General features: G+C 47.3%; 1 protein-coding gene across 1 annotated transcript in view; it reads left to right on the forward strand.

Annotated features, from left to right (window-relative positions):
- Positions 1-364: 364 nt before the first annotated feature.
- The window catches only part of MYT1 (myelin transcription factor 1), a gene marked incomplete at both ends in the record, with an annotated part of 31,168 nt that continues 7,955 nt past the window's right edge, over positions 365-23,577 (forward strand). Inside the window, 15 exons of the mRNA XM_082065454.1 lie at positions 365-419; positions 2,270-2,300; positions 5,495-5,557; positions 6,595-6,842; positions 7,615-8,481; positions 9,145-9,279; positions 10,695-10,785; positions 12,393-12,506; positions 13,897-14,111; positions 16,634-16,839; positions 17,522-17,791; positions 18,244-18,398; positions 19,347-19,409; positions 19,621-19,689; positions 22,958-23,020. Of these exons, the coding sequence (XP_081921580.1) occupies positions 365-419; positions 2,270-2,300; positions 5,495-5,557; positions 6,595-6,842; positions 7,615-8,481; positions 9,145-9,279; positions 10,695-10,785; positions 12,393-12,506; positions 13,897-14,111; positions 16,634-16,839; positions 17,522-17,791; positions 18,244-18,398; positions 19,347-19,409; positions 19,621-19,689; positions 22,958-23,020 (2,645 nt within the window). The remainder of the gene's footprint in view (positions 420-2,269; positions 2,301-5,494; positions 5,558-6,594; positions 6,843-7,614; positions 8,482-9,144; positions 9,280-10,694; positions 10,786-12,392; positions 12,507-13,896; positions 14,112-16,633; positions 16,840-17,521; positions 17,792-18,243; positions 18,399-19,346; positions 19,410-19,620; positions 19,690-22,957; positions 23,021-23,577) is intronic.

Raw genomic sequence — 23,577 nt, forward strand, 5'->3', positions numbered from 1 at the left:
GGTGCTCACAGCACTTCTGTGGTGTAAATCCAGATAAATCAGTTCTGGCCCTAATAAGCAATACCTCAGACATAGCTGTTTTCTATCTTAGGGCATCACATCTGGGTGTTTGCCCCTGTGTGGTACCCAACCAGCAGAGAGTCCTTGTTGTGTCCCAGCATGTGGAAATTAATTTAAGGTTGCTAAATTTGAGCACTGTGGGTTGAATGGTAAAAATCGATGCAAGAAACCTCTGCTTCAAAAATGTGGGAAAGATTTCCCTGCCACCCGGGTATTCGCACAGAGCAGCAACCACGGGTGAGGTTGTCCTTTAACAATGATTTTCTTGTTATCTTTCAACAATTATCTTTTCTTTCCATTCCAGATGAGTTTAGAAAATGATGATAAGAGAGCACGCACGCGATCGAAGTCTATCAGAGGTGAGCAGCTGGTGATCCCGCAGCGCGGGGATGTTTAGACCTGAGCTCCCTGCACTTTGCTTGTTCCAAATAAGCTTTGATTTTTCACGTCCAGGCTTAACTCTAAGTTATGCCCACTGTCTCTCCACCAAAATTTGTCTAGGAAACTTTACAAGTCCTCGTAACATTTAACCCTCATCCACTACACCCAGGAGTAGAAGAAAAAAACAAGTGGGGGTGGGGTGGGGGGAGAAAAACGCCTTTGCATGCTTTGCTTTAGGGGAATCGCAATCACCGGAGCTTCAGATCAGTTCCTGGGGCTTTCATCACACACACTCTGGCAGCAGCTTTGAAGTTGCACATCTGAGAGCGCATGGCAGAAGCTGTGCGTGCTGGAGAGGCAAACAGGGTTGTCCCTGGCAGGGACGTGAGGACAAATGGCTTGTTAATGGAAAGCTTGATTGCTGTTTATTTTCCAACTTTAAAAAAAACGTGCAGGTCTGTCTTTGGGTGCTTTCTGTCTGGGAGAAGGTTCTGGTACAGAGCACAGGGTGGCACCTCGGGTGGTCCCATTGCCACGTGTGATGGTTACGGACTGGCTTCTCCATTCTGTTTCCTTTTTGTGGATGTGGATTTGATGAATTTTAGAGGTGGCTGGAGGAGAAAAACAAACAAGGCTGGCTGAAAAAACACAATAGCCACAGGGACCGCAGCATCACCACACAGCCGTGCTGGACACCTCCCTTTGTCCTGACCCACCTTCCTCCTTGCTCTTTTCAGCATCCACATCTCTTTAAAAACAAAACCCAGATGCTGCCACTTGTGCTGAAATGAGCTCAGCTATTTGAGTTTCATCGCTTTGTTGCACATACATAAAGGTGCTTGCTCAGGTTGCTAATGAGTGTGCCCGGATTCTATTTATTTTCTCGCACCCTGCCTTCCCCACACTCGAATCTGGATTTCTTGATGTGAAAAGGTAATTTATTGCATACACCCTGGGACTTGCCACTGCCTCCAGTTTGTTGAAGCTTGTGAGTCATCCCACCGGGAGCTGGATCCCAGGAAACCAATTAGCTCAAACAAATTGAGCAAACGTGTTATGGTTTTTAGCCCAGGCAAATTTAGACTTGTGGGTATTTTTTTTTCCCCCCTGATTATTTGGATTTCTGGCTGGATGTAAGGTTTCAGTAGCAATGAGCTGTTGTTGTACGTTTTTATTTTAAGCAGTGACATGTCCTCTTATTCACAAGTGGGGAATAATCCCTAAAATCCCTACAAACTGTTGTTGACCCTAAAAGCCAAGTAGCACATCCCTATCACGTGTCTGAGCATAGTCAGGGGCTCCCACATCAGTTCGGTGTGACAAGGAGAGAAAAACGTGCCTGTGTATGTTAGAGGTAAATGTGGCCACTGCAGCAAAACAGTAGTGAACTGTGCAAACAGTAACTGAGGGGCATATTTTACAGGCAGACATAGAGACGAAGGCACAAGAGAACTCAGTCTTTTCTTAAAAGTGTTAGAGTCATATGCATTTGTATCACTATAGCTCCATGGACTTTGAAGTCATCATGTATTTAGAGAGAGATGTGGTCTCTGCTGCAGCGAACATGCACTCACATGCTTGAAATTAAGCACAGCCATGAGGATTTACAGGCAGGATTATGATTTACCACAGGCTGGCATGTAGTAAATGATGGCAGGATACATTTTCCCTTTCTTTCCCAAATGGGATGTCTGAGGAGGCAACAGAAATGCAGCAGCAGGCAGGAGAAGATCCCCAGGGGAGGGGGATGTCTCGGGGGGCTGAGCATCCCTCTTGTGTTTTTGACCTTGTATTTGTTTCCATTGCTGTGTCCTGTCCCCTCGCCCAGTGCCCACGGAGCTCATCGGCCAGGAGGTGAGGTAAGGACCCTGCTCCTCGGTGCCGGGAGGGAGGCGGGGACCTGTGCTAGGACTGGCTTGGGAACTGGGAAATAAGGGGGTGAAGGGCTTGCTGAGGAGCTTATATTGGTGGTACTTGCGTCCAAGTTCTTGGGGCACCACTTGACAACACACATCAGAGGAACCGTGGGAGTTAAAGGGATGAAAACACAAGCTCTGGATGGTTCACATTAGACGCTCTAGCCATCCTCTGACCCACCTTAGGTCTAAACCCTGGCAAAACCTGATGCGCACCTTTTGTGTTGCAGGGTCGTTAGGAACAACATCCTAATAAGCAGAGTTTCTTCTCTATGTATTTTGCATCCTCTTGTTGCCCCTAAATGATGTTGTCACATCACTTCTTGTGCCAGATGCTCCTCCGTTGGCCCTACATCCCCTGTTGTGTCACCGAGCTCCTGTTGTCACTCAGCAGCGCTGGCATGCCAACAGCAGCAGCCAAAAGAGCCGGACCAAGCCTCTGCAGCCCAACAGAGTTTCTCTTTATAAATATCAGCCTCCCCCATCCCTAAGCTCCCTTTAAACCCTGCACAAGGGCTTACACAAGAGGTAGGAATCTTTAACCTGGACTGGCACTAATAGCAGGGGATGCCTCTCCTAGCAGCCTCCGTTTGAAAGCCGTGTGTGTCAAAGAGTAATTGGACCTTATCCAACCCAATTTCAGAGCATTTCTGCTCTTTCGCTCTCCCATTACTCCGGAGAGGCAGGAGGAATGAGCAGTGGACAAGCCACTTCTTCAACTTTTATTGCTGAACACTTGAGCGGAGGTGGTAATTGGAGCAGGTGACATATATAAGGGGCAGGACAGAGTGCTCCACAAAGCCATCTCTGCAGCTGTCACCTAATTGCCTGATTAACTGGACGATTAATCGACTAATTGGAAGCAGAGCATCGTCTGCATAACAATAAGAGGCCCTTTTGTCAAGCATATGAAGGCTGAGGAGGCGGGGAGAGCAGGTCGGTGTGGTGGCTCTTTTGGGGAAGGAGAGCAGCTTTAATGGACATTGAAGCCGTTTTCCCCTTTTGGGACTCCTGCCAAAATACATGAAACCTCCCTGGAGGAGACCGGGGACTAGAAAGCCTGGCCATGTTGAGCATCACCTCTGTGCTGGTGTTTTCTAAAGGGATTAAATTAACCCACCAAAGCCCGAGACATCCCAAATCACCACCTGCTTTGGAAAACCTTGATGCTGAACCACCTGGCTCTTTCCTGCTCACTCTTTAGTGCAGGCTTCATTTCACCACCTCAAAAATGGGATGGGGGAATCAGCCTTAATTGATGCAGGAAAACTTATAAAAACCTGTAACGTCTTCATCAGAGCTGCTCTTGTTCCCCACTGAATATGGCCTTTTTCAGGCAAGTCACTGGTAACATAAACATCACTCTGTCTTTTGGTGCAGAGTCATTTAAAGTGTGTCTGGGGCTGCTCAGGACAGAGCCGCCTCAGTCAGGGCTGAGGGCAATTAAAATTAAATAAGACTTTCAGATCATCAGCAGGGGGAGCAGCAAAGGAGGGAGCTCCCTCTTCTAATCATGCACGTTAGCGGGATCAGATCTTTTTGTGTATGACCTGGGACGTTTTGCTCAGTGGCCAGCAGGACCCCAGGCATGGTGGGGCTCAGGTTGTGTGCACACTGAAAAATTTGGGAGCTGTTCCCTGAGTGATGGCATTGGAAGATGCTCAGGATCTTGGGTTGACATTGGGCCATGAGCAAAGGGGACAGCAGAAAGGGGGAACTTTGTCTTGGAGGGGCCAGGAGGTGCAGCTTACAGCTACACATCCACCTCATCTAGAAATTCATGTCCCCTTATGAGACATGCTGCTGTCACTTACCCTCTTAGCTTTACTAAGCTAAAGCAAGCCAGTCTCCCCAAAGCAATTGTTCAGTAGCCCTTTCCTGTCCCTGTTTTGGGTTGAATTCGGTTCTTTGAACGCAGATTTGACTTGTGCAGGGTGTTCTGGGGAGCTGAGCCATTAATAACTCACTGGTGCACCCAGAGCTGCTGCATCGATTAGTGCACTTGGATCCTCCTCATCTTCATCTTTCTGCAAGGACTGAGCTCTCTGCTGAGAGCAGGAATTCTGTGTCCCTAAAGCCTGACTTAGCACTTGGTACTTATTTAATATTTTCCTGTGTCTTTTACTCCAAGAATAACAGGCTGGCCAGATGCCCTCTGGGCTGGCAATGCCTTCTCCTTTTGTACTGTCATCAAGAGATTTCATTAGTGCTTCCAACTTCCCGGGCTGAGGGTGATACGGTGCTAAATGAGGTTATTAATCCTACATGACTCCAGGATTCCTCAGACGGCAGGCAAGTCACTTGGGCATCCTATAATCAATGCCATAATCTGGTTTTGCCAGAAAATGTTTGCTTTAATGCTTCTTATCTGAGGCCTTTATAGCTCCCGGAGCTGGGACTGATCGTGGCTGCAGGGGAGGTGTGTGGCCCCATGCCTAGGGATGCAGCGAGCAGGAACATGCTGCCGAAAGCTCCCTGGAAACCTTTAACTCATCCTCTTCTGCAGAGCAGCAGGAACAGATGTAGAGATTTGGGAGATCTGGTCACATAAATCCCATCTGTTCCCCCCAAAATTAGGTTCTGAGGTCGTTTTGCAGGTTTTTGTCCTGGTGTTCTCCATCCAACGTACTCTTGCTAAAAACTTCTCGATCCATTCCCAGCCTGCTCTTTCCAACAAGCCACCCATTTCTTACTGTAAAGAATCCCAGTTCCCTGATAAGCCATCAAACCAGTGAAAAGCCCATGTTTTCCTCCTGCAGCAGCAAAAAAGAAAACTGCAGAGTGGCAGTGGGGAGGCAGGGTGCTGTAGTTGTCTGCTTTTTTAAAAGCTTGCTCTTACACATGCAAATCTTTAATTAAACATACTCATAAAACTATAATGAACCGTTCATCTAATTAAATGGGGTGAGTCATTTCATTAATTTTTAGCAAACTGCAAGGCTGCTCTCCTGCCCTCCTCGCTTGGAATTCAAAGGGATAAGCTGAACCATTTGCGGGGAATTATTTTCCCTTTTGCGGTTGTTTTGTTCCTTGTGCACAGGATCTGTTTAACTGACCATAGTTTATACACTTCTAATTAAAAATGAATTCTCCGAGTCCTATTGCTGCTCTTGACGGTTGCCTGTTTCCCTCTCAAGCTGTCCAACCCCAGGCTGTAACGGCTCAGGACACATCCGTGGGAAGTATGCAAGACACAGAAGGTGAGGCTGGGTCAGAGGTATCTGGGGTGGAAAAATGCAAGAAAGGAACCCAAAGACAGACATTCACTGGAGAGAAGCTGGTTCAGAGCATCAACCCAACCCACCTGCCCCAAATCTGCATAAAAGAGCCCATTTTATGATAGAATCATAGAATGTCCTGAGTTGGGAGGGACCCACAAGGATAATGGAGTCCAACTCCTGTCCCTGCACGGCACAACCCCACAGTTCACACCATGTGTCTGAGGACGTTGTCCAGTCTCTTCTTGAACACTGTCAGGCTTGGGGCTGTGACACCTTCCTGGGGAGCCTGTTCCAGTGCCCAGCACCCTCTGGGTGAAAAACCTTTTCCTAATGTCCAACCTAAACCTCTCCTGGCACATCTTTTCTGTCTCTCCATCAGTCCAGGAGGGATCCTGGGGGAGCTGCTTCCCCAGGCTGCACAGAACCTTCCCACACACCCCAAACCAAGGCAGAAGTACCCGGCTCAGGTGCCTGGAGTTGACAGGAGCTGTCAGCAGGCAGAGATTTTGGTCTGCTTGGTGCCTCTATGGACAGGGAGGGGAAATGAGAGCCTGCTGGCTGCCTTGGAGGCTGTGCCAGCCTTAACTGATGGATTTCATCTCCCTGTAATGATGGAATCGGAGCAGTTGGTAGACATGTCCCAGGGGCTTGTTCTGCATCCCCTACCTGGTTTCATGATGGCACTTGTGGCTGTCACCAACAATGATGCTGGGAGCTGTTGGTCCTGCTACTCCCTGGACAACCACTGCCCGTGGGCCAGATGGTTGGAGTGAGCTCAACATCATCCTTGCGCTGACTTCTGAGCAAAGCTGACGAAGTTGCACAAAGTCAAGGTCTGAGAGCACATCTTCTGGCCATGAACGGTTCAAACAGATAAAAATCTGGGTTGTTGGATAATTATTTTTTTAGTATTTGTGTATTTGTCCCCCTTGCTTTTGCCTAACGGGTTCAGATGCCATAGCCGTGCCTTTCTCACTCAGCAATGCCTCCTCTCTGCTCCTTGATCCCATCTGCAGTTTACAAAGCTGCCCTCTGGCAAAGAAGAGGAAACTTCAGGATGTGGAGACCGAACATCTGGTGTCAAAGAGAAAATCCCATCCACTCAAGCTGGCCTTGGATGAAGGCTACAATGTCGACAGTGATGGCAGCGAGGAGGCCGAGGTGAAGGAGGAGTCCGGCTCTGAAGAGTCAGAGGGGACGCTGGAGGAGGACGAGTCAGAGGTGGTGGAGCAGGAGGAGACCCACAGCCCCGAGCCGGCAGAAGGTACTTTATCGTTATTGATTGCAGATGAATAAAGGGCAGAGAGTGTTAATAACCAGGAGTTATAGCTCCTCTGAGTTATATATAGGATGGGTCCTTCCATTATTACGTTTGGTGGAAGCACAACAGCAAAGCTCTGGTTAAGCTGAGAGGGGACATGCACAGATTGTCTCCGGTGTCCTAAAAATGAGAGTTTTTCCATTGAGGATGCTCCCTGGGGAAAGACCCATGGAAAGCACAGAGGAGGTGGCGGTGTGGCTCAGATGGCAGTGGGGACGGCGGCTGGGCTCCCACCATCGGTGCCTTGAGGATCTTGGTCACCTCTCCCAGTGCAGGAGTGACAGGAAGAGGAACTGGGGTCCAGCTGCTGTGTCAGACCCTAGTTTGGAGCCCCTGGCCTGGGGAGCACTGGGAACAAGGGGGGCAGGTGGCTGTTGGTGGTTGGGAAGCCATGAGCATCTGAGCCTCGTGAAAGCTTCCACGTGGAAATCCTCTTCCTACCTGCTGTTCCCAAGTGCAATAAATTAGGCTGCTCCAGGGGTATAAGAGCCAGGCTCTGGTTTCAATTAGGCTTAAGTAAGACAATGAGCTTCTATAATTACTTTATTTTCCTCCCTTTTAAAAATTTTCCTCCTTTTTTTTTGTTTTTCTCTTCCCTTTTTATATTTGCCTTTTTCCTTTTTTCTATTTTCTTTCTTCTTCTTTTCTCCTTTTCTCGCCTGTTTCTCCTTTTCTTTCCCATTTCCCTTTTTCTTTTTTTTTTTCCTCCCCTCAGAGCGAAGCCCAGCAAAATCAACCCATTACGGACAAAACACGGCAACAAGTACATCTGGGCCCAGCAAGGCCAACTACAGCAGCTATCAAGAAATAATTGCCAACTCCCTCCTCAACCTTGGCCAGATAGCGGAGGAAACCCTCGCCATTGAAGGGCAGCTGCCTGAAGCTGAGCTGCAGGTCTCCAAGCCACCATCCAATGTTGTGCACCTGGTCCATGAGGATGCGGGAGAGGAGCTGGTGGAGGAGGAATGTGACAAGGAGATCATCATCCAGACGGAGGATGCAGAGGAGGTCATCGAGGTTACCAGCGAACGCAGCAGTGAGTTGTGTCCGGAGCACCGGGACGATGCAAACTGCGAGGAGTCCTGCAAACTGCAAAAGGCTGAAGCAGAAGAAGAGGATGAGGAGAACGAGGAGGAGGATGAAGAAGATGATGAGGAGGAGGAGGAGGAAGAGGAGGAGGAAGAGGAAGAAGAAGAGGAGGATGAAGAGGATGAGGAGATGGCTCCAGAAGTGATCTGTGAAGAAGCTCCTCACACTTCTCAGGACACCCAGAAAAGTCACTGTGAAGGGCAGTTCAGCCCGAAGCCCGAGTACTCTGTCATTGTGGAGGTCCGGTCGGATGATGACAAAGATGATGATGCCCGCTCCCAGAAATCAGCGGTGACTGACGAGTCAGAGATGTACGACATGATGACGAGGGGGAACCTGGGGCTGCTGGAACAAGCCATCGCCCTGAAAGCTGAGCAGGTCAAAATCGTGCGGGAGCCCAGCCGGCTGCCAGGAGAGCATGTCAAGCACTTCCAGGTGGATGAGAAACAGAGCAAACCGCTGGACAGCATCCGAAAGAACTACTACGGCAAAGGTACTGGGATGAGCCTTCATGTGTCTCCTTCCTTCCCATCCCCAGTGAAAAAGCTGAATTTTTCTGCTCAGCACCTCATCAAAACTTGGTTGCTTGGGGGGTTTCACAGCCCAAAGGGTCATTTGGCCACAAATCCACAGTGCCCAGAGGGATGGGGACAGAATCACAGAGTGGTTGGGGTTGGAAGGGACCTCTGGAGATCATCATCCTAGAGGTCAATAGTGAATGTGCAAGGTAACAGTGTCCTCTACATCTCGGCAGGGGAATCGCCTGGCTAATTTTTTTGTTGGCTTTGAAAGTCTCAGCTTGGTCAGTGGGGCTGGTTTTAAAATCCAACTGAGTTTTAAAGTGGTGGTAGGAGTCTGGCCACAGCAACACAAGGGACATGGCAGGGGCTGCAGAGTCCCCTAGCCAGGCTGCCTGCTCAGTCACTGTGAGCAGCTCCATGCTCCCAGCCCAGTTAGATGCTAAAATTCACCAATTTTAATTTTTGAAATTTCCAGTGTGATGATTCCACCTCCAGTAAAAAAAAAAAAAACTCCAAACTCAAAGGTTTCTGTGTTTGACTGGAAAAGCGGTAGGAAGCATCCTCAGTGATTTTTCTCCCTCTTTCTTTCCAAATCACTCACCTGCTTCCCACTACCCTTTCCCCACAATCTCTAGATCCCTCAAGACCTGAGAAGCGAGAGATCAAATGTCCAACTCCTGGCTGCGATGGGACTGGCCACGTCACGGGTCTCTACCCTCACCACCGCAGCCTCTCTGGGTGTCCGCACAAAGACAGGATCCCTCCCGAGAGTGAGTACACGGTGGGATAACAGGGGTAGCTGAAATTACTCTGAATCCTTATTTCCTTAGGGGAAATTCACACCTGATGGGTAGAGCTGTCTCAAGGCCAACGAGAACTCCAAACAGTCCTGAACGTGTGAATTTTGTGACTGAGTCCCTAGCACAAGCCTGATGTTAATCCTTGGGGTATAACAGAGTATCTGGCATGGGACAGTGCTTTTCCAAATTGTTCCAGGATGCTTCTATCTGCCAAAGTGTTATTACTCTTCATAGGAAACGCTATGCAGATTACTAAGAAGTTTCTACCGTTCTTAAAGATTTTTAGCACCATCCTGTGGAGAATGAGGTCCCTTCTCTGAAAATCAAAGAGATGCTTTACAAATGATGCCCCCATCTCCAGAGGTGTGTTAAGGAGTTCCCATCTTGCACTGAATGTCACACATTTTTCCCTATTTGGGATATTGCATTGGGGAGAATGGGACACTCTTCTTTCTTGCTGTCCAAATGTGCTGAAGTTGTTCAGGATGCGCAGGATTGCTGAGTCTCCTGCTACACTCGCATCACTGTAAAATTCACAAGGTGCTATACTGAGATTCATCTATTCCACAGAAAATATTTATCGTCATTGTAACAGATTTTTATATATATATATATTTATATATATATATATGCATAGAGAGAGATTCTATTTCTACCTCTCTACCACCATCCTAAATAGCTTTCCCTGTACATATACATAAAAATCAATGTTGTATGTTTATGATAATGGCATAATAGACCAAAAAAAAAAAAGACCCCTTCCTTATCAGAAATTTCAAAGGTTGCAGGCCTGGCATAAACACAGAACTGCAGGAAACAGGGAGAAAGTACAGCTATCTTCATACAAGCTCGAATGCAAGAAAAAAATTAATAAATAACTAACACAAGCTGTGTGCTTTAGAAAGGCTTGCAAATCAAATGATTTTCTTTACTTTTAAGGTCAGCACTGCAGGAAGCAATAATCCTGAAGATTAAAATTAGAAAAAAAAATCAAACAAAGACTAGTCCTAAGGATAAAAGCAGAGATACAACTTCAATCACTTAAAACTACCTGAAATTAGGAGACCTGGCTCCAAACCAGTGGTGGGCAGGAGGGGCTGGGTGGGGGGAAAGCGGATTGCAATCAGCAAACGAGGAGAAAGCCCAAGCTGTGTGCAGAGATGCTAATCTAGTGCTGACCTGAGCACTGCTGCCTTGTAAATCTTTTTTTTCTCTATGCAGACGCATTCTAATTACAGCATTTCACGTTCCCTGATTTCTAGGAAACCAACGTACAAGACTTGATGATTTTGTCTTTTTTTTTTTTTCTTCTTCTTTTCCTCTGATTTTTTATCAAGTTGTTTTTGCTTCCCTTCCCTTCTCCCCTTCCCCTTCTTGCTCCGAAGTCTTGGCGATGCACGAGAACGTGTTGAAATGCCCCACGCCAGGCTGCACAGGACAGGGTCACGTCAACAGCAACCGCAACACGCACAGGAGGTACTGGCTTCATCTTCTTCTCCTTCATGGCCAGGGCAAGGATGGCAGGAGGGCAACCAGCCCGAAAAGCCTTGGCTTTGCTCTTGCACTGGGAGATGGTGGAACTAAGATGGGTGAAGTAGGGATGTCCCTAAGACAAAGAATAATATGTTGAAAGCAAGACAGGGTAGTGATTTCTGGCTGGATAATAGGGCAGAACAATGCTTCCAGGTAGAACTATGGAGCGGTAGATGCAGGTGGAGGTTCAAGGAAGAGGTATTTGGCATTAGGGAAGTAGAGGGTGTTTGGTGAGGGTGATGCTGGTGTGGCACTTGGCAGGATTTCTAGGAATTTCCACAGTATTGGGGCTGAAATTATTGATGAGCTGGGGATTTAGGTCCTCTTGCTGTAGGACCTCAGCCCAGATGTCATCAGGAGGGGACAGAGTTGTGTGTTGGGACCTATAATTATACCCCGTGCTCTGGCTTTGGTTAAACTTGAGCACTTTTACAAATGAGAAGGCTGAAAGTAGAGAGGATTGTGCACTTAAAAGCTAAAAACCTTCCAAAAAGCCAGACTAGCTTGTACTGTGGGGATGCACTCATGAGTTTATCGTTTACCATTCGTTGCACTTGAGCTTAATTGGCAGAGTGTGATGACTCTGCAAGTTCCAGCGTGTTCACAGGCATGAGGTGAGTTTGTGGTGTCCCTTGCTCAGCCATGCAGGAAGCTGCTGGATGCTTCGTCACGGCCATAGCTGCTAGAGGAAAATTGGGGAAATCTGCTTGGTTAGTGGAGAAGCTCATTTTGATGCAGACAGCAAGTGATCGCGGTGAGGATGAGGTTGATCCATTGATGTTGGTGGGTTATGGAGTGAGCTTTGGGCACAACACTTTGGGTTGAGACCCAGCGGATTTGGAAGCTGGAGATGGAGATGGGGATCCCTTGGTGCTGGCTGCTCCAGCGATGCCTGTGATGATTTGGGGTTGGCTGGGAGGGTGTGAGCTCTGCTTGTGAGGCGTTTTTACCTTCCCTGAGCAATCACCGTAAGATCCAAGCTGTCCTGAAGAGGCAGAGCCAGGCTCGTGCCCAGCGTGCGAGCCAGCAAAAGCCATTACAGCCCCTGACGTCCCCAGGCACCGGCGCGCTGGCAGCTGTGCACATCAGAAGTGCAAATGTTTCCCTGCAAGTGCCCCTCAGAAGGCTCCCTTAAAACAGCCTCTGCAAAAGATCCAAATAAATGCAAATCAAAAATGCCATTTAACTGCTAAAACCACTCCAAGAAATCAACCCATCCCCTTCTGCCCCTACTGTGTTCAGCCCCGGGACCTGCCTCCATGGCCCCCTCAGGCCCTGGGGATGCTCCAGGGCTCATCGTGGGGAGATTTGACACTCGATGTTTGGCTGCTTTGCTGCTTGCCAAGACTAAAAGTAAACTAGGATAATGATAATTAAAAAAACCCTTAAATGCAAACACTATTCTCATGGGCTCAGCGCAGCTCTGTGTTGCTGAAATGAGTGAAGATGTTCATGCTCAACCCTCATGCTTCATTTACTTCTCTTTTTTCTTCCTTTAAAAAAAAAATCTATATATATCTATATATATCTATATATATATATCTCCACAGTTTATCTGGGTGCCCCATTGCTGCTGCTGAAAAATTAGCCAAATCACATGAAAAGCAACAAACCCAGTCTGGTGATCCCACGAAGACCAGCTCTAATTCCGACCGGATCCTCAGGTAAATGGGACCACACTGCCCCAGCCCCCCCCGCGGGGCCACGCTGGCACCGGCAGCCGTCACAGCTCCCTCAGCTGCATCTAGATACTGCTGAGCCCTGTTATTATCATCATAGGTCTCGCCAAGGTGGGGAGATATTTAATTGATGATCCCAGGGAGGGCATTGAGGACAATGAATTGCTTCTGTAGCATCAATTAATGCTGAGGCTACAGGCCAAAGGGTTTTACTGGTGAAGCAGAAGGCGTTTGTGCCGATCGCTCTGCAACGCAAACTGCCAGAGAATGACGGCTATTATATTAGCATTATAAGTAGGGTGGGCTCGGGGAGGGGGAAGAGGAGATTTAGGCTACATATAAATCACTCCATGGCAGTTTCGCATAAGTCCACTCGCTATTCTTCCTTAGCCCGCACGTTTCAGAGGAGAGAAGCCTGCCACTCATTTCCAAACCAGTCGCATTTATTTTGTTATTTCACCCATCTCTATCTTCCCGGAAGAAAGGGCTGTCGCATATTAAGGATGTCCCTGATAGATTCTGGCTTCCGTAGCTGATGTGATTCATGAGGCTACAGATGGAATGTAATATGGTTAGTTATTTTGCAACGAGAGCAGGACAAAAACCACAGCACGAGCCCTGAGCAGCGCTTCCACAAAGGCATCCAGGTCTGATTAATTTATTTCTTTGCTCCCCGGGGCTCCTGAGCACCCCAGTGCTTTGGAAAGGCCATTTAGGGTGATTACTTATTTATTTGCAGCAGAGCCCACGCCGGGTGCTGAGCGTTCTGGGCGCATCACGAGGACGGTCCATGCTCCATGGAGCTCCCGCTCCGAGGATTCACTGGTGCAAAGAGGTCAAGGGAAGGAGAATAACAATAAGCCATTTATATACAATTTATATGCAAGACAAATTGATTCATGATAGGCAGCCCAGCATAAGCAGGGCTTTAAGAGGGACTCTGCAGGCAGGGGGGAGGCCCTGGTGCCTTTGCAGTGAACATGCAGCAGGGAGCGGAGCTAAACTGGGGTCCTCACACCTTGATGTGCCATCCCGTGGCATGGGTCCCATCGGTGAGGGATGCCCAAGTTTCTATTGCTGTTGGAAAATGCTGCAAGGATATTGTTTTGAATGGGATGAACACCTTGGTATTTTGCTTAAAAAAGAGAAGGAAAATAAAATGAAAAAAATGGAAAAAAAAAAAAAAGGAATCTAAAAGGTCCAAACCAGATGCAGACTTGCTGAGGGAGAGCAAAAGGGCTGTCACTGCCCCTCTTCCCCAGTAACACCTCAGGGACAAGATGCAGCCATGTGTCCCCATCACATCTTGTCCCCTCCCAACAGCCATCTTGTTGAGGGAAAGAGAAATCACTGTTGTTCATTGTTTCATCCTCAGGCCTATGTGCTTTGTGAAGCAACTGGAGATCCCTCAGTACGGAAGCTACCGGCCCAACATGGTCCCAGCAACCCCCCGGGCCAACCTGGCCAAGGAGCTGGAGAAATACTCCAAGGTCACCTTCGATTATGCAAGTTTTGATGCTCAGGTTTTTGGCAAACGCATGCTTGCCCCAAAGATTCAGACTAGCGAAACCTCACCTAAAGCCTTTAAATGTAAGTTGGGAGCAGGGATGGGATGGGTTTTGCATGGCTTTGGGGTGATGGGGGAGTCCTGGGGCTGAGCTGCTGGATCCATTGCGCTGCTGTGGATCCAGGGGTGAGAAACGAGGCTGGGGAGGCTGAGGTCCCAAGTTGTGCACCTTTGGTGGAGAGAGGAGCCTGTGGCTGCTGGAAAAGCTTTGCTTGGGGAGAGTGGCTTTGGCTTTGGGAAGAACTGCATCGAGTGCTGGAAACATTAATCTGAGCAACGTCTTTAGGTGGGATAAGTTACACAGTTGTCCTCAGTCGATCCCCGTTGCTTTGCAGTTCATATCTATTGATCTGTCTTGCCTCATCTGGCTAAATGGATTACAGTTTTCTTCTCTTCCATCTTCTATATGACCCATTCTGCCCATTTGTCTTCTCTGCCCTGCTCCGCAGCTCTGCTACCTATCGATCACCTACCTCCTGTCTCCCAGCTCTTTCCTAGCGTAGCCACCCACCTCTGCTCTGCACTGAGGACCTGGTGCTGGTTACAACACCATGCGATAAAAGCATGGGGGAAAATGGAATGGTTAAATAAACCCTCAGGGACTGCTGGGGACAAGAGGGAACCTGCATGCGGAGCCAGGCTGCACAGGCTGATGCTCAACCTCCTTCTTCCCTTGGACACCAAATGTGCGCCTGAAGACATTTTTTGAGGAAAAAAACATAGATTTTAGGAGCCCAGTTTGCAGAAGTCAGCAGCCTCAAGAGGGCTTTCTGTCTGGCTAATCCCACTTCCACAATCCTGTTTAATCCTGATGCAGCTGCTCTCTGAGAAGTGCTCGTACTTGAAAGCATCCTGGTTGTTGCACTACAATGCAAGTGCCCTTTATTACAGTACTAAATCTGTAAAGGATCAGACAATGAAATTGGATGGAGGCCAGAGAGCACAACTGCCACTGTCATCCTGGGTTAGGGCTGATGGAAAAGTAATTTGTTTCCCAGCACAAGTGATTCTCTTGCTGAATAGATTGTGTTATTTGCAATATTAGCGAAGAATTTTCAGGGTAATTGTACTGACAAAAATAATTCCAGCAGACCCACTAGGATAATCCTTTCTATTTTTTCTCATCACTTATTTTACTAATTTGCTGATTGCGAGTGTATAAGTGGTAGAAATACTTATGAAATGGAAAAGCATCGCTGAGCCTATGGTGTGAAATTGCAATTGGCATCTCACAATCCTGGATATTGTCAGGTTGGGCTGGTGAATACCCGCACCCTGCCGCAAAGACATGGATTAAACTGGACTCGAAAACATGTAGCCATACACAAGAATAACCATTTGGGCATACCTCCAAAGCGACAAGATGAATATGATTGCCAATCATAGTGGGGAAATCTGTTCCTTTCACTCATAACTTATTTTAAAGAGATCTTCATCCAGAGGGATTTATATTCCCCTGCATGTGTGTGCATAACTCCCATTAATGTCAATATGCATTATATACGCACACAACGAGGAAGAAAGCAGTTCTCAGGAAGATTAGCATTTTATAGTGTCTTATATTATGAGTTTGTAATGGGAAAAATGAAATCGCTTTGCTCTGTAGCCACATCAGCCAGGATTGTCTCGCTGCTTTGCCATTGTCAGGCCAAAGCTTGTGAGTCTTCCCTGGTGAAACTCTTATTGAAGGGGTGGATGTTTTTTTCCATAAAAAAGGGAAGAATGAAATGAATTAGGAATTCGAAGATTTTGCTAATTGATTCAGAATACAATCTTGTGGTTGTTCAAAATCAGATGATCCCCGGTTTGCACCCACTGAAATTACTGATCCAGATGGACTCTGTGTGGGTCAGGACCCTCCTGAATGGGTCCAGGTTCAAGATTAGGGCAAGTTTTATTGTGGGTTAACCCTGGGAAGTACTCGCTCTTTACACTCATAGGGTGTAAAGAGAAATTGTCTCTCCGGGATTGCGCTGCTGCACGGTGTGACACACAGTAACCGTGAGGTGCTGCGGCTGTGAACGGCTGTGTAATAAATCCTGTTATTCAGGCATATTTAAATGATATGTCAGCTGCCAGAAAATCCATATTTCACTGGTGTCTTCACTGGAAGCTCATATTTCATGGCCACGGTTTTGCTATTAATGTAATTTTTTATATTGTAAGTTTTCAAACGTGCTACAAGAAATCTTCCTGTAATTCAGCTCTGCAGATAGGTTATGAACAGTTAAAAAAAAGAGCCAGGAAGATTCTCTAAGCTTTCTTCTTTAACTGCTTCCACTGAGGAGTGTGGAAAACCACGCATGTTTTGGGGACTTGATGTCAGAGGCAGTTAATGAATTAAGTTTTCACACTGAGAGACGCTTTGCACGAGCCACAGCGAGGACCATTCCTATTGCACATCCCGGGCAACAAAATAGCCCATGAATGGCCAATAACCACTGAAACTGCCTATATATTATCTGTATTGGACTGACTTAACCTTTCAGTGCTGCCTGTGCCATGATACCTGAACCTTGTGTTGTTCCTCCTCTTTTTCTTCCAGCCAAACCTTTTCCAAAGGCCTCTTCCCCCAGCCACAGCCCCTCCGGCAGTTACGTGAAGAGCACTTCATCTTCCTCCACAGCCTTCGACTACTCCCACGACGCCGAGGCCGCGCACATGGCGGCCACCGCCATCCTCAACCTCTCCACCCGCTGCTGGGAAATGCCGGAGAATCTCAGCACCAAACAACAAGAAGCCCCCAGCAAGGTGAGCGTGGGGACCACCCCACCACCACGCAGCGGAGGGATTAAAATGAAGTTTGTGATGGGAGAAATACCCCTTTTTTACATTCCTTTTCATTTTAATCTTTAAACACTGAGAAAATCCAGAGACTCGTATCACCCTTTCACTCCCTGTATTGGGTGATGTGCTTTGGAGGAGGTAATCTTGGCTCTTATTGTGTTATGGAGATGCATCATGGTTCAAATTACCCATCTGAGACGAGCGCCGCTCCCAAGCAGAGTCTCAGGGCTGGTTTTAGTTGCTCGCTGGTTTGTATCTGATGCCATTTGAGATTCTCCAGTTGCACCCAGGCTGACCTCCAGCTGTTTTTCAGAGGAACATGGGTTTTCTAGAAGTCCCATATTGCACCCCCAGCCTTGAGCAGATGTCTTGGATGTTGTGGGGCATCTTAAATGGCACCAGATGCCTGTGTTCAAGCAACTGAGTCAAAATGCCAGATTGCTGGTAGTAGAAGAGTGCATTTGCATGGCATGTTTCTGAAATATTTATGAAAGAGCATCCCTTCCATTCTGTTCCTTTTAACTGACTGTGGAGAGGATGGGACGTGAATAACCTGCCCCGCACATGGCAAAAGCCAAATGGGGACAAGATCCCTGTAGGGAATTGCTGGCAGCTGTTCATGTTGGGCATGTTTCCAACCTTCCAGTCCATGGACATTGAGGTGGATGAAAACGGGACCCTGGACTTGAGTATGAACAAGCACCGCAAGCGGGAGAGCACCTTTCCCAGCAGCAGCAGCTGCAGCAGCAGTCCCAGCGTCAAGTCCCCAGATGTGTCCCAGCGCCAAAACAGCACCAGTGCCACGAGCAGCACCATGACCTCCCCCCAGTCCAGCCAGACCTCCCGCCAGGATGAGTGGGATGGGCCCATCGACTACACAAAACCAAACCGGCAGCGGGAAGAGGAACCTGAAGAGGTGAGCAGTGACTCTTGATGCTTAAATAACATCTCATGGGGGACTAAATGCCATGTGTGCTTGCACAGTTGCCCTGTTTGTCCCCAGAACCTCTAGTTTGTCCTTTGAGCATAGGAGAGAAGTATTATTAGCTTCATTGGTGCTATCAGACATCATCTGTGGACAACCAGGAAGGAGGCAGATGCTCTTGCCAAGGAAGATCCCACCACTTGCCTTCTCCTGGCTCTGCAGTGTTTTCTTCATTGTAAATACTTTCAACCCATTGCACCAGCGCTGCTCCTGGTGACGCTCCCCTATTTGCTCTCTGGTTTTGGACACTTCAAGGTGCTTGCAAAGGGCTCAGGGGTGTCAGCAATGCTGCACTAACAGCGATGAGCCTGGGTTCCTTTCCCACCGCGGCTCAGCAGCAATGACCACCACTACAACTGCTTTTTCTGGCTGTTTTCTTGCAGTCAGAGCCTGCCGCCCACTCTTTTGCCTCCTCGGAAGCTGATGAGCAAGAAGTGTCAGAGGAAAACTTTGAAGAACGAAAATACCCCGGGGAAGTTACTTTAAGCAACTTCAAGCTTAAATTCCTCTCCAAGGACATCAAGAAAGAGCTGCTCACGTAAGTTCTGCCTTCTTGGCTTTTCCTTCAAAATGTATAAAACATGTACCCAGCACAGGCAGGCTGGCAGGAGACAAAAGTTGTTAGCAAATACATTTTAAAAATTAGAAGTGTAGTTCTCTTTTTTATTGTGATTTGTCTTATCTAAGCAGTTCAAATGAAAGCTCAGAGAGAAACTCTCTTTTCACACAATTACAGATCATTGAGGCAAAGTACATTCCCATGTGGCCTTGAAAGTCTGCAGCGATGAGGGATCTTTCTGAGGAGCTTGGTGCTCTCAGGATTCATGGATGTGGAAACTTCCTCATAGAGCCTGTTCTCCCTGGTATTTTACTGCAATGATGTTCCTGGCACAGTGATGGAGACTGCCTGATCTCCTGCCCCCTCATTTGGGGACACTGGGCTGAAATGTCCCAGGACAGCCTGCAGTGTCCCAGGACATCCCTGCTCTCCCACATACCCCTGGCTTTGGGCAGGCAGCGTTATCAAGCTATTTTTGTAGCTATAAGGGCTAAAATAAAAAATCCCTTCAGAAAGCTGAAATCTGATGCTTTCAGGGAATAAACTGATTCCCGCAGCCAGAGCTTCAATATTGGCAGCACTGAGGCACTGGTGTTCATGCCACACACAGGCTGCCTTAAGTCTTCCACCACCAAGGAAACCGAGCAGCTAAGTATTTTGAATATCTTCTACACATTTTCCACAATTTTTTTCACTTTTTTTCAAATTTTTTTCAGGATCCTTGTGATCTTTTGGGAACAAAAAAGGGAGGAAAGGGAGCTGAGAGGGAAACAGCTGGTTTATTTGCATGCAAACATATGCACAAGTGCTGCGGTCGGATTGAAGGAGCCAGTGTTTGGGGTCTGGATGAGCCGCCCCAGCCAGACCGGGGGCTCGGGGTGACTGTTTCTTCCCAGCACTGACCCTCCTATTATTGTTGTTGCCCAGTTGCCCGACCCCAGGCTGTGACGGCAGTGGACACATAACGGGAAACTATGCCTCTCACCGCAGGTGGGTTGATCCTTCTTTCACAACTGGGACTCAAAGACAACATTTTAAAATTTTTTTTCGTATATTTTTTGGCCATGTGGATAGTTTGGTTCTGTTTCCTCCCCACCTTCTGTTGCCCCTCCCCCTCTCCCTCCCCACACCCTGGCCCTTTTTCTTTCTCCTTTTTTTTTTTTTTTTTGCTTATCCAGATATTCCATCTCTTCTCTTTCAGCCTTTCTGGTTGTCCTCTTGCTGACAAGAGCCTCAGAAACCTCATGGCTGCCCACTCTGCTGACCTCAAGTATGTTTGCGCTCAACTTGGAACTCCCTTTTTCTTTTATTTTTGTTTTTTCTTCTTTCCACCCTTTTTTCTCTCTCCCCCCTCCCTGGTCCTCTTCCTCTTGCTCTGCTTTGGCTTTTCCATCCCCTCCCTTCTCCTTTCAAAGAGCCGATGAAAATCCGCCTGCAAGGAGCTCTGATGGAGTCCAACCTCCAGCTGCTGCATTGAGAAGAGGTTTATTTTGGGGAGGGGGGATCACGGCAGCGACTGGAGATAACCCGGACCCCTGGCAGGTTTCCTTTGGGCACTGTAGAAATCTGTATGCTATTTTTTCCTGCATTTGACATTTTTTTCTCAAGCCTTTGTTCCCTAGTTTGTGCCACAACCCTTTTCATTCAGAATTTTTTGTATATCTCTCAAGTAATCCAAAGCCTAGATAAAGGCACACGCTTTATTTTTGGGTAGAGACACAGCTGGGAAAACACCACCAGGACACAGCAAAGCCAATGCTTTTGGAGAACCTGATTTTAATGCTAAATTTGAGGAACCATTTGAGATGTAGTGACAGAGGTTCCTGTTCATTTCCATAGGAGTTTGATTTGTGAGGGAATGGAAGAGAGAGCAAGAACAAGCAAACCTGTTTTTGACATTTTCATTCAAATATCTTCCTCTGAATCCTGTTTTGAGCTTTACTGCTGTCTTCCCAAAAGTCGTCATTTTCAGGAGGAGCTTATTCTTCACAGAGGGTTTCCCAAATACTCTCTTAGGTTGCTTCCCCCAAAGAAAGGTTTGATAGAAATTGTATTTAAAATAGATGGAGACACTTGGGGGACCCTGACCCCCCTCCACCCAACCTGAATCTTTGGGGGAAAGCTATTTGTGAATTTTTTTTTGACATCTCTTCCACAGAGCCAGCCTGCCTTTGGAGTCCAACTCTCCCCCGAGCTCCCCACTTTGCTGAATCCAGTTTCAGGATTATTTAGACACCAAAATATTCATAATTATAATTGAGGAGCCTCTACTGAGGGTAAAACCTCATGGAGGACTTCACATTGCACAGGCTCGTAATGAAAAAAATGATAACACCCTGTGTCCTATATATGTAAAAAGTGATGTCTGGAGTCGTAGCAGAGGCAAGTGGGAGCCCCTTTGGTCATTAGGGTGGTTGGTAAAGTCCCAACTCCTTTTGGTGGCCCGGAGGGCAGCATGGGTCTGGAACCAATGTGGGGGCTGATACCAGGAAAAATGTTCATTAACCGCCTGCTACTTATCACAGAGGTGGAAAAAGTAGCTGGATTAGTTGATATTAATAGAATATGCCAGTGGATGGAAAGGATGCGCATGATTAGCGCTAAGTACGCTTAATCATGCATTATTGGCGATATACATTTTGTAAGAACCTCTTAAGAGAGCTTTGCTGAACTGGTGTTTCTCCAACAGCCTTAAAGAATAGCCCAGTGATCAGGCAATTAGTGTTAGAGATATTAAAAGCTCTCCGGAACGGTGCCCATTTCCAGTAAGGGCCCCAAGATAAAGCAAAAGGGCTTGTTCCTGAGACCAAGCATCGTGCTGAGCTTTGCTGTGCAGCATCCCCTACTCCCCTTGGGCATCCGATGTCAGCGCTTTTTATCAAAATCCTCTGTAAACAAGGAGATTTTTGGCCAAAGCAAAGCTTTTTAGTGTTATTTCCCAAGTACTGCTTTTTTTTTCTAGTGAGAATGGGAACAGAGGAGGGAGGAAGAGGATTTGGAGATGATATTACAGATAGTGCAGTCGTACCTTTTCACAACTTCAGATAAGACCATGTCAGTGTTTCTATTATAAATTCTATTTCAGGCGTTAATATCCTTGTTATAAAAAAAGATGGCTCCAGGCTGGAGCATGCAATAAAAGGTCTCTGGAGGTATGATTTGTCTCCAGATAATTAAAAATAAAAATCAAATCACTTCTCTCCCCTCTTTAAAAGTCCTGAAAGGCAAAAGGAGTTTGGTGTTAGTGTTTCTATAATTTCATCCCACCCTGAAGCTAGAACAACAACAATAGTTTTGCTTTCTATTCCAACAGCTCCAAAGTGAGCAGCTGAGCATCTCCCACTCATCCCATGGCAGCTCCGTGGATTTTCTCCCCCTAGTCCTAATCACTTGACTCAAAAAGCCCTGGCTAATTGACACGTCCTCGGCGAGCACTCCTCGCCTCTTGTCCTTGTCCCCATGACAACTTTTATGTCTGCTGCATCACCTACAGCATTCGGAACAGATCTTTGCGCACATGATACTTCATAACCCCACACCTTCCTCGCTCCTGCACCATTAATGATGTGGTGCTGAACTCGTGCCATTATCTTGGCCCCTGCCAGCCTTTGTGCAGGTTTGTGTGATCACAGAATGATTCTCCAGGCTTTGCTTTCAACCACGGCCCAGAGAGCTGGATGCTTTACCTTCGGCCCCGTGATCACGGCTGCATCTTCAAAGTCCCCTTTGTATCACCAGCAGTTGAGGACTGAGGGGCAGATTTTGCACCGAAGCACCAGAAGCTGCTGGTGCATGATGCGTGGTCATCTGGTGATCCCCAGCCCAAGGTGCCATTGTCCTCCTGCATACACCCCTGTCCCTTGCCCATGGTGTTACGGAAGGAGGACACCCAAGGTTCACCCAACCTTCTCCCTCCTATTCCTCCATCAGAGATATCTGCCCATTTTGGACCCTGAGGACCCTCCTGCAGTGGGGTGTCTGTTTGCCCTCAGTGACATTGGCACCCACCAAGTCACCTGAGACCTTCTGTTGGGCTTCCCCTTCGTGGTGGCCAAAGTTGCTTCTTTGTCTAGAGCTGTAGGCTGTATTTCTGGCTTCTTGTCCATGTTTGCATCCAGCCCAACGGCCCTGGGTGGTATCTGCTGTCTCCTTATGGCTTCCTCAAGGTGACAGAGAGTGTCCTGGAGGTCATTTTGTGCCTATTGTCATCTCTTGAGCTGTCCCCTTTGTGAGGGTGGGGACAGAGGCTGGGACCTGTGACCCTGTGCTGGAGAGCAGCCACCCACCGTGCTCCCAACGTCCCCACTGTGTCACACTGACGTTCCTCTCCAAATCCAACATCGTGCAGCAATGCATCAACTTAGGTGCCATGGATATTACAGACCAGACCTTGTTCTTACAGAGGGAGAAGGGGCAGGAAGAAAAAAAACTCCCTCTGTGGTGATGGCCCCCAGATTTCTCTTTGAAATGAGCTGTCGCAAAGTGTCGATCCCCTGCTCATGTCCCCGGGCTAATCCAAGCATCTCTTTCCTCCGCAGGTGCCCTACTCCTGGTTGTGATGGCTCTGGTCACATAACAGGAAATTATGCATCGCATAGAAGGTAAGATCTCCCTTAAATTATTTTCTCTGTAACCTCTTTCTGTTTTGTTTTTCTTTTTATTTTTTTTTTTCCTGCAGTGGGCAGAGTTGTAAAGTTCTGAATAAAACATTAATGTTACTGACAACTGAAGCCTATTTTCATCTCTTTAATCTGACTTCTCTTTTTTTTTTTTTTTTTGATGTTTCCAGCATCTGATTAGAAGCTCCCTTCAACAGAATAAAAGACAAAGGGTCAGATTTTAGCTGATGCAATGTTCCTGCTAATAATGCTACCTATTTATGACTTCTATTATCACTTTAGAACATTAATAGCAGAGATCTGAGCCTTCTGTTTCAACAATTCCATTAAACATCGCAGGCTGTTAGCAGATATCGTCTCATCTAGACACCATTAATTACTGTCCATTTCTCTCAATTTTTTATTATATTTTTTTTTTCTCCTGACTTCTCCTCATGATGTGAAGCTGCAAAATGAGAGAGATCAAAAAATACTGTGCGAAATTCAAGGGAGAGATGACTGAAGCAGGGGAATAGGAAATGCAGTGATTCTGCCGCTCA

The sequence above is a fragment of the Streptopelia decaocto genome, assembly GCF_964273445.1.
Source record: "Streptopelia decaocto genome assembly, chromosome: 14".
Lineage (NCBI taxonomy): Eukaryota > Metazoa > Chordata > Aves > Columbiformes > Columbidae > Streptopelia > Streptopelia decaocto.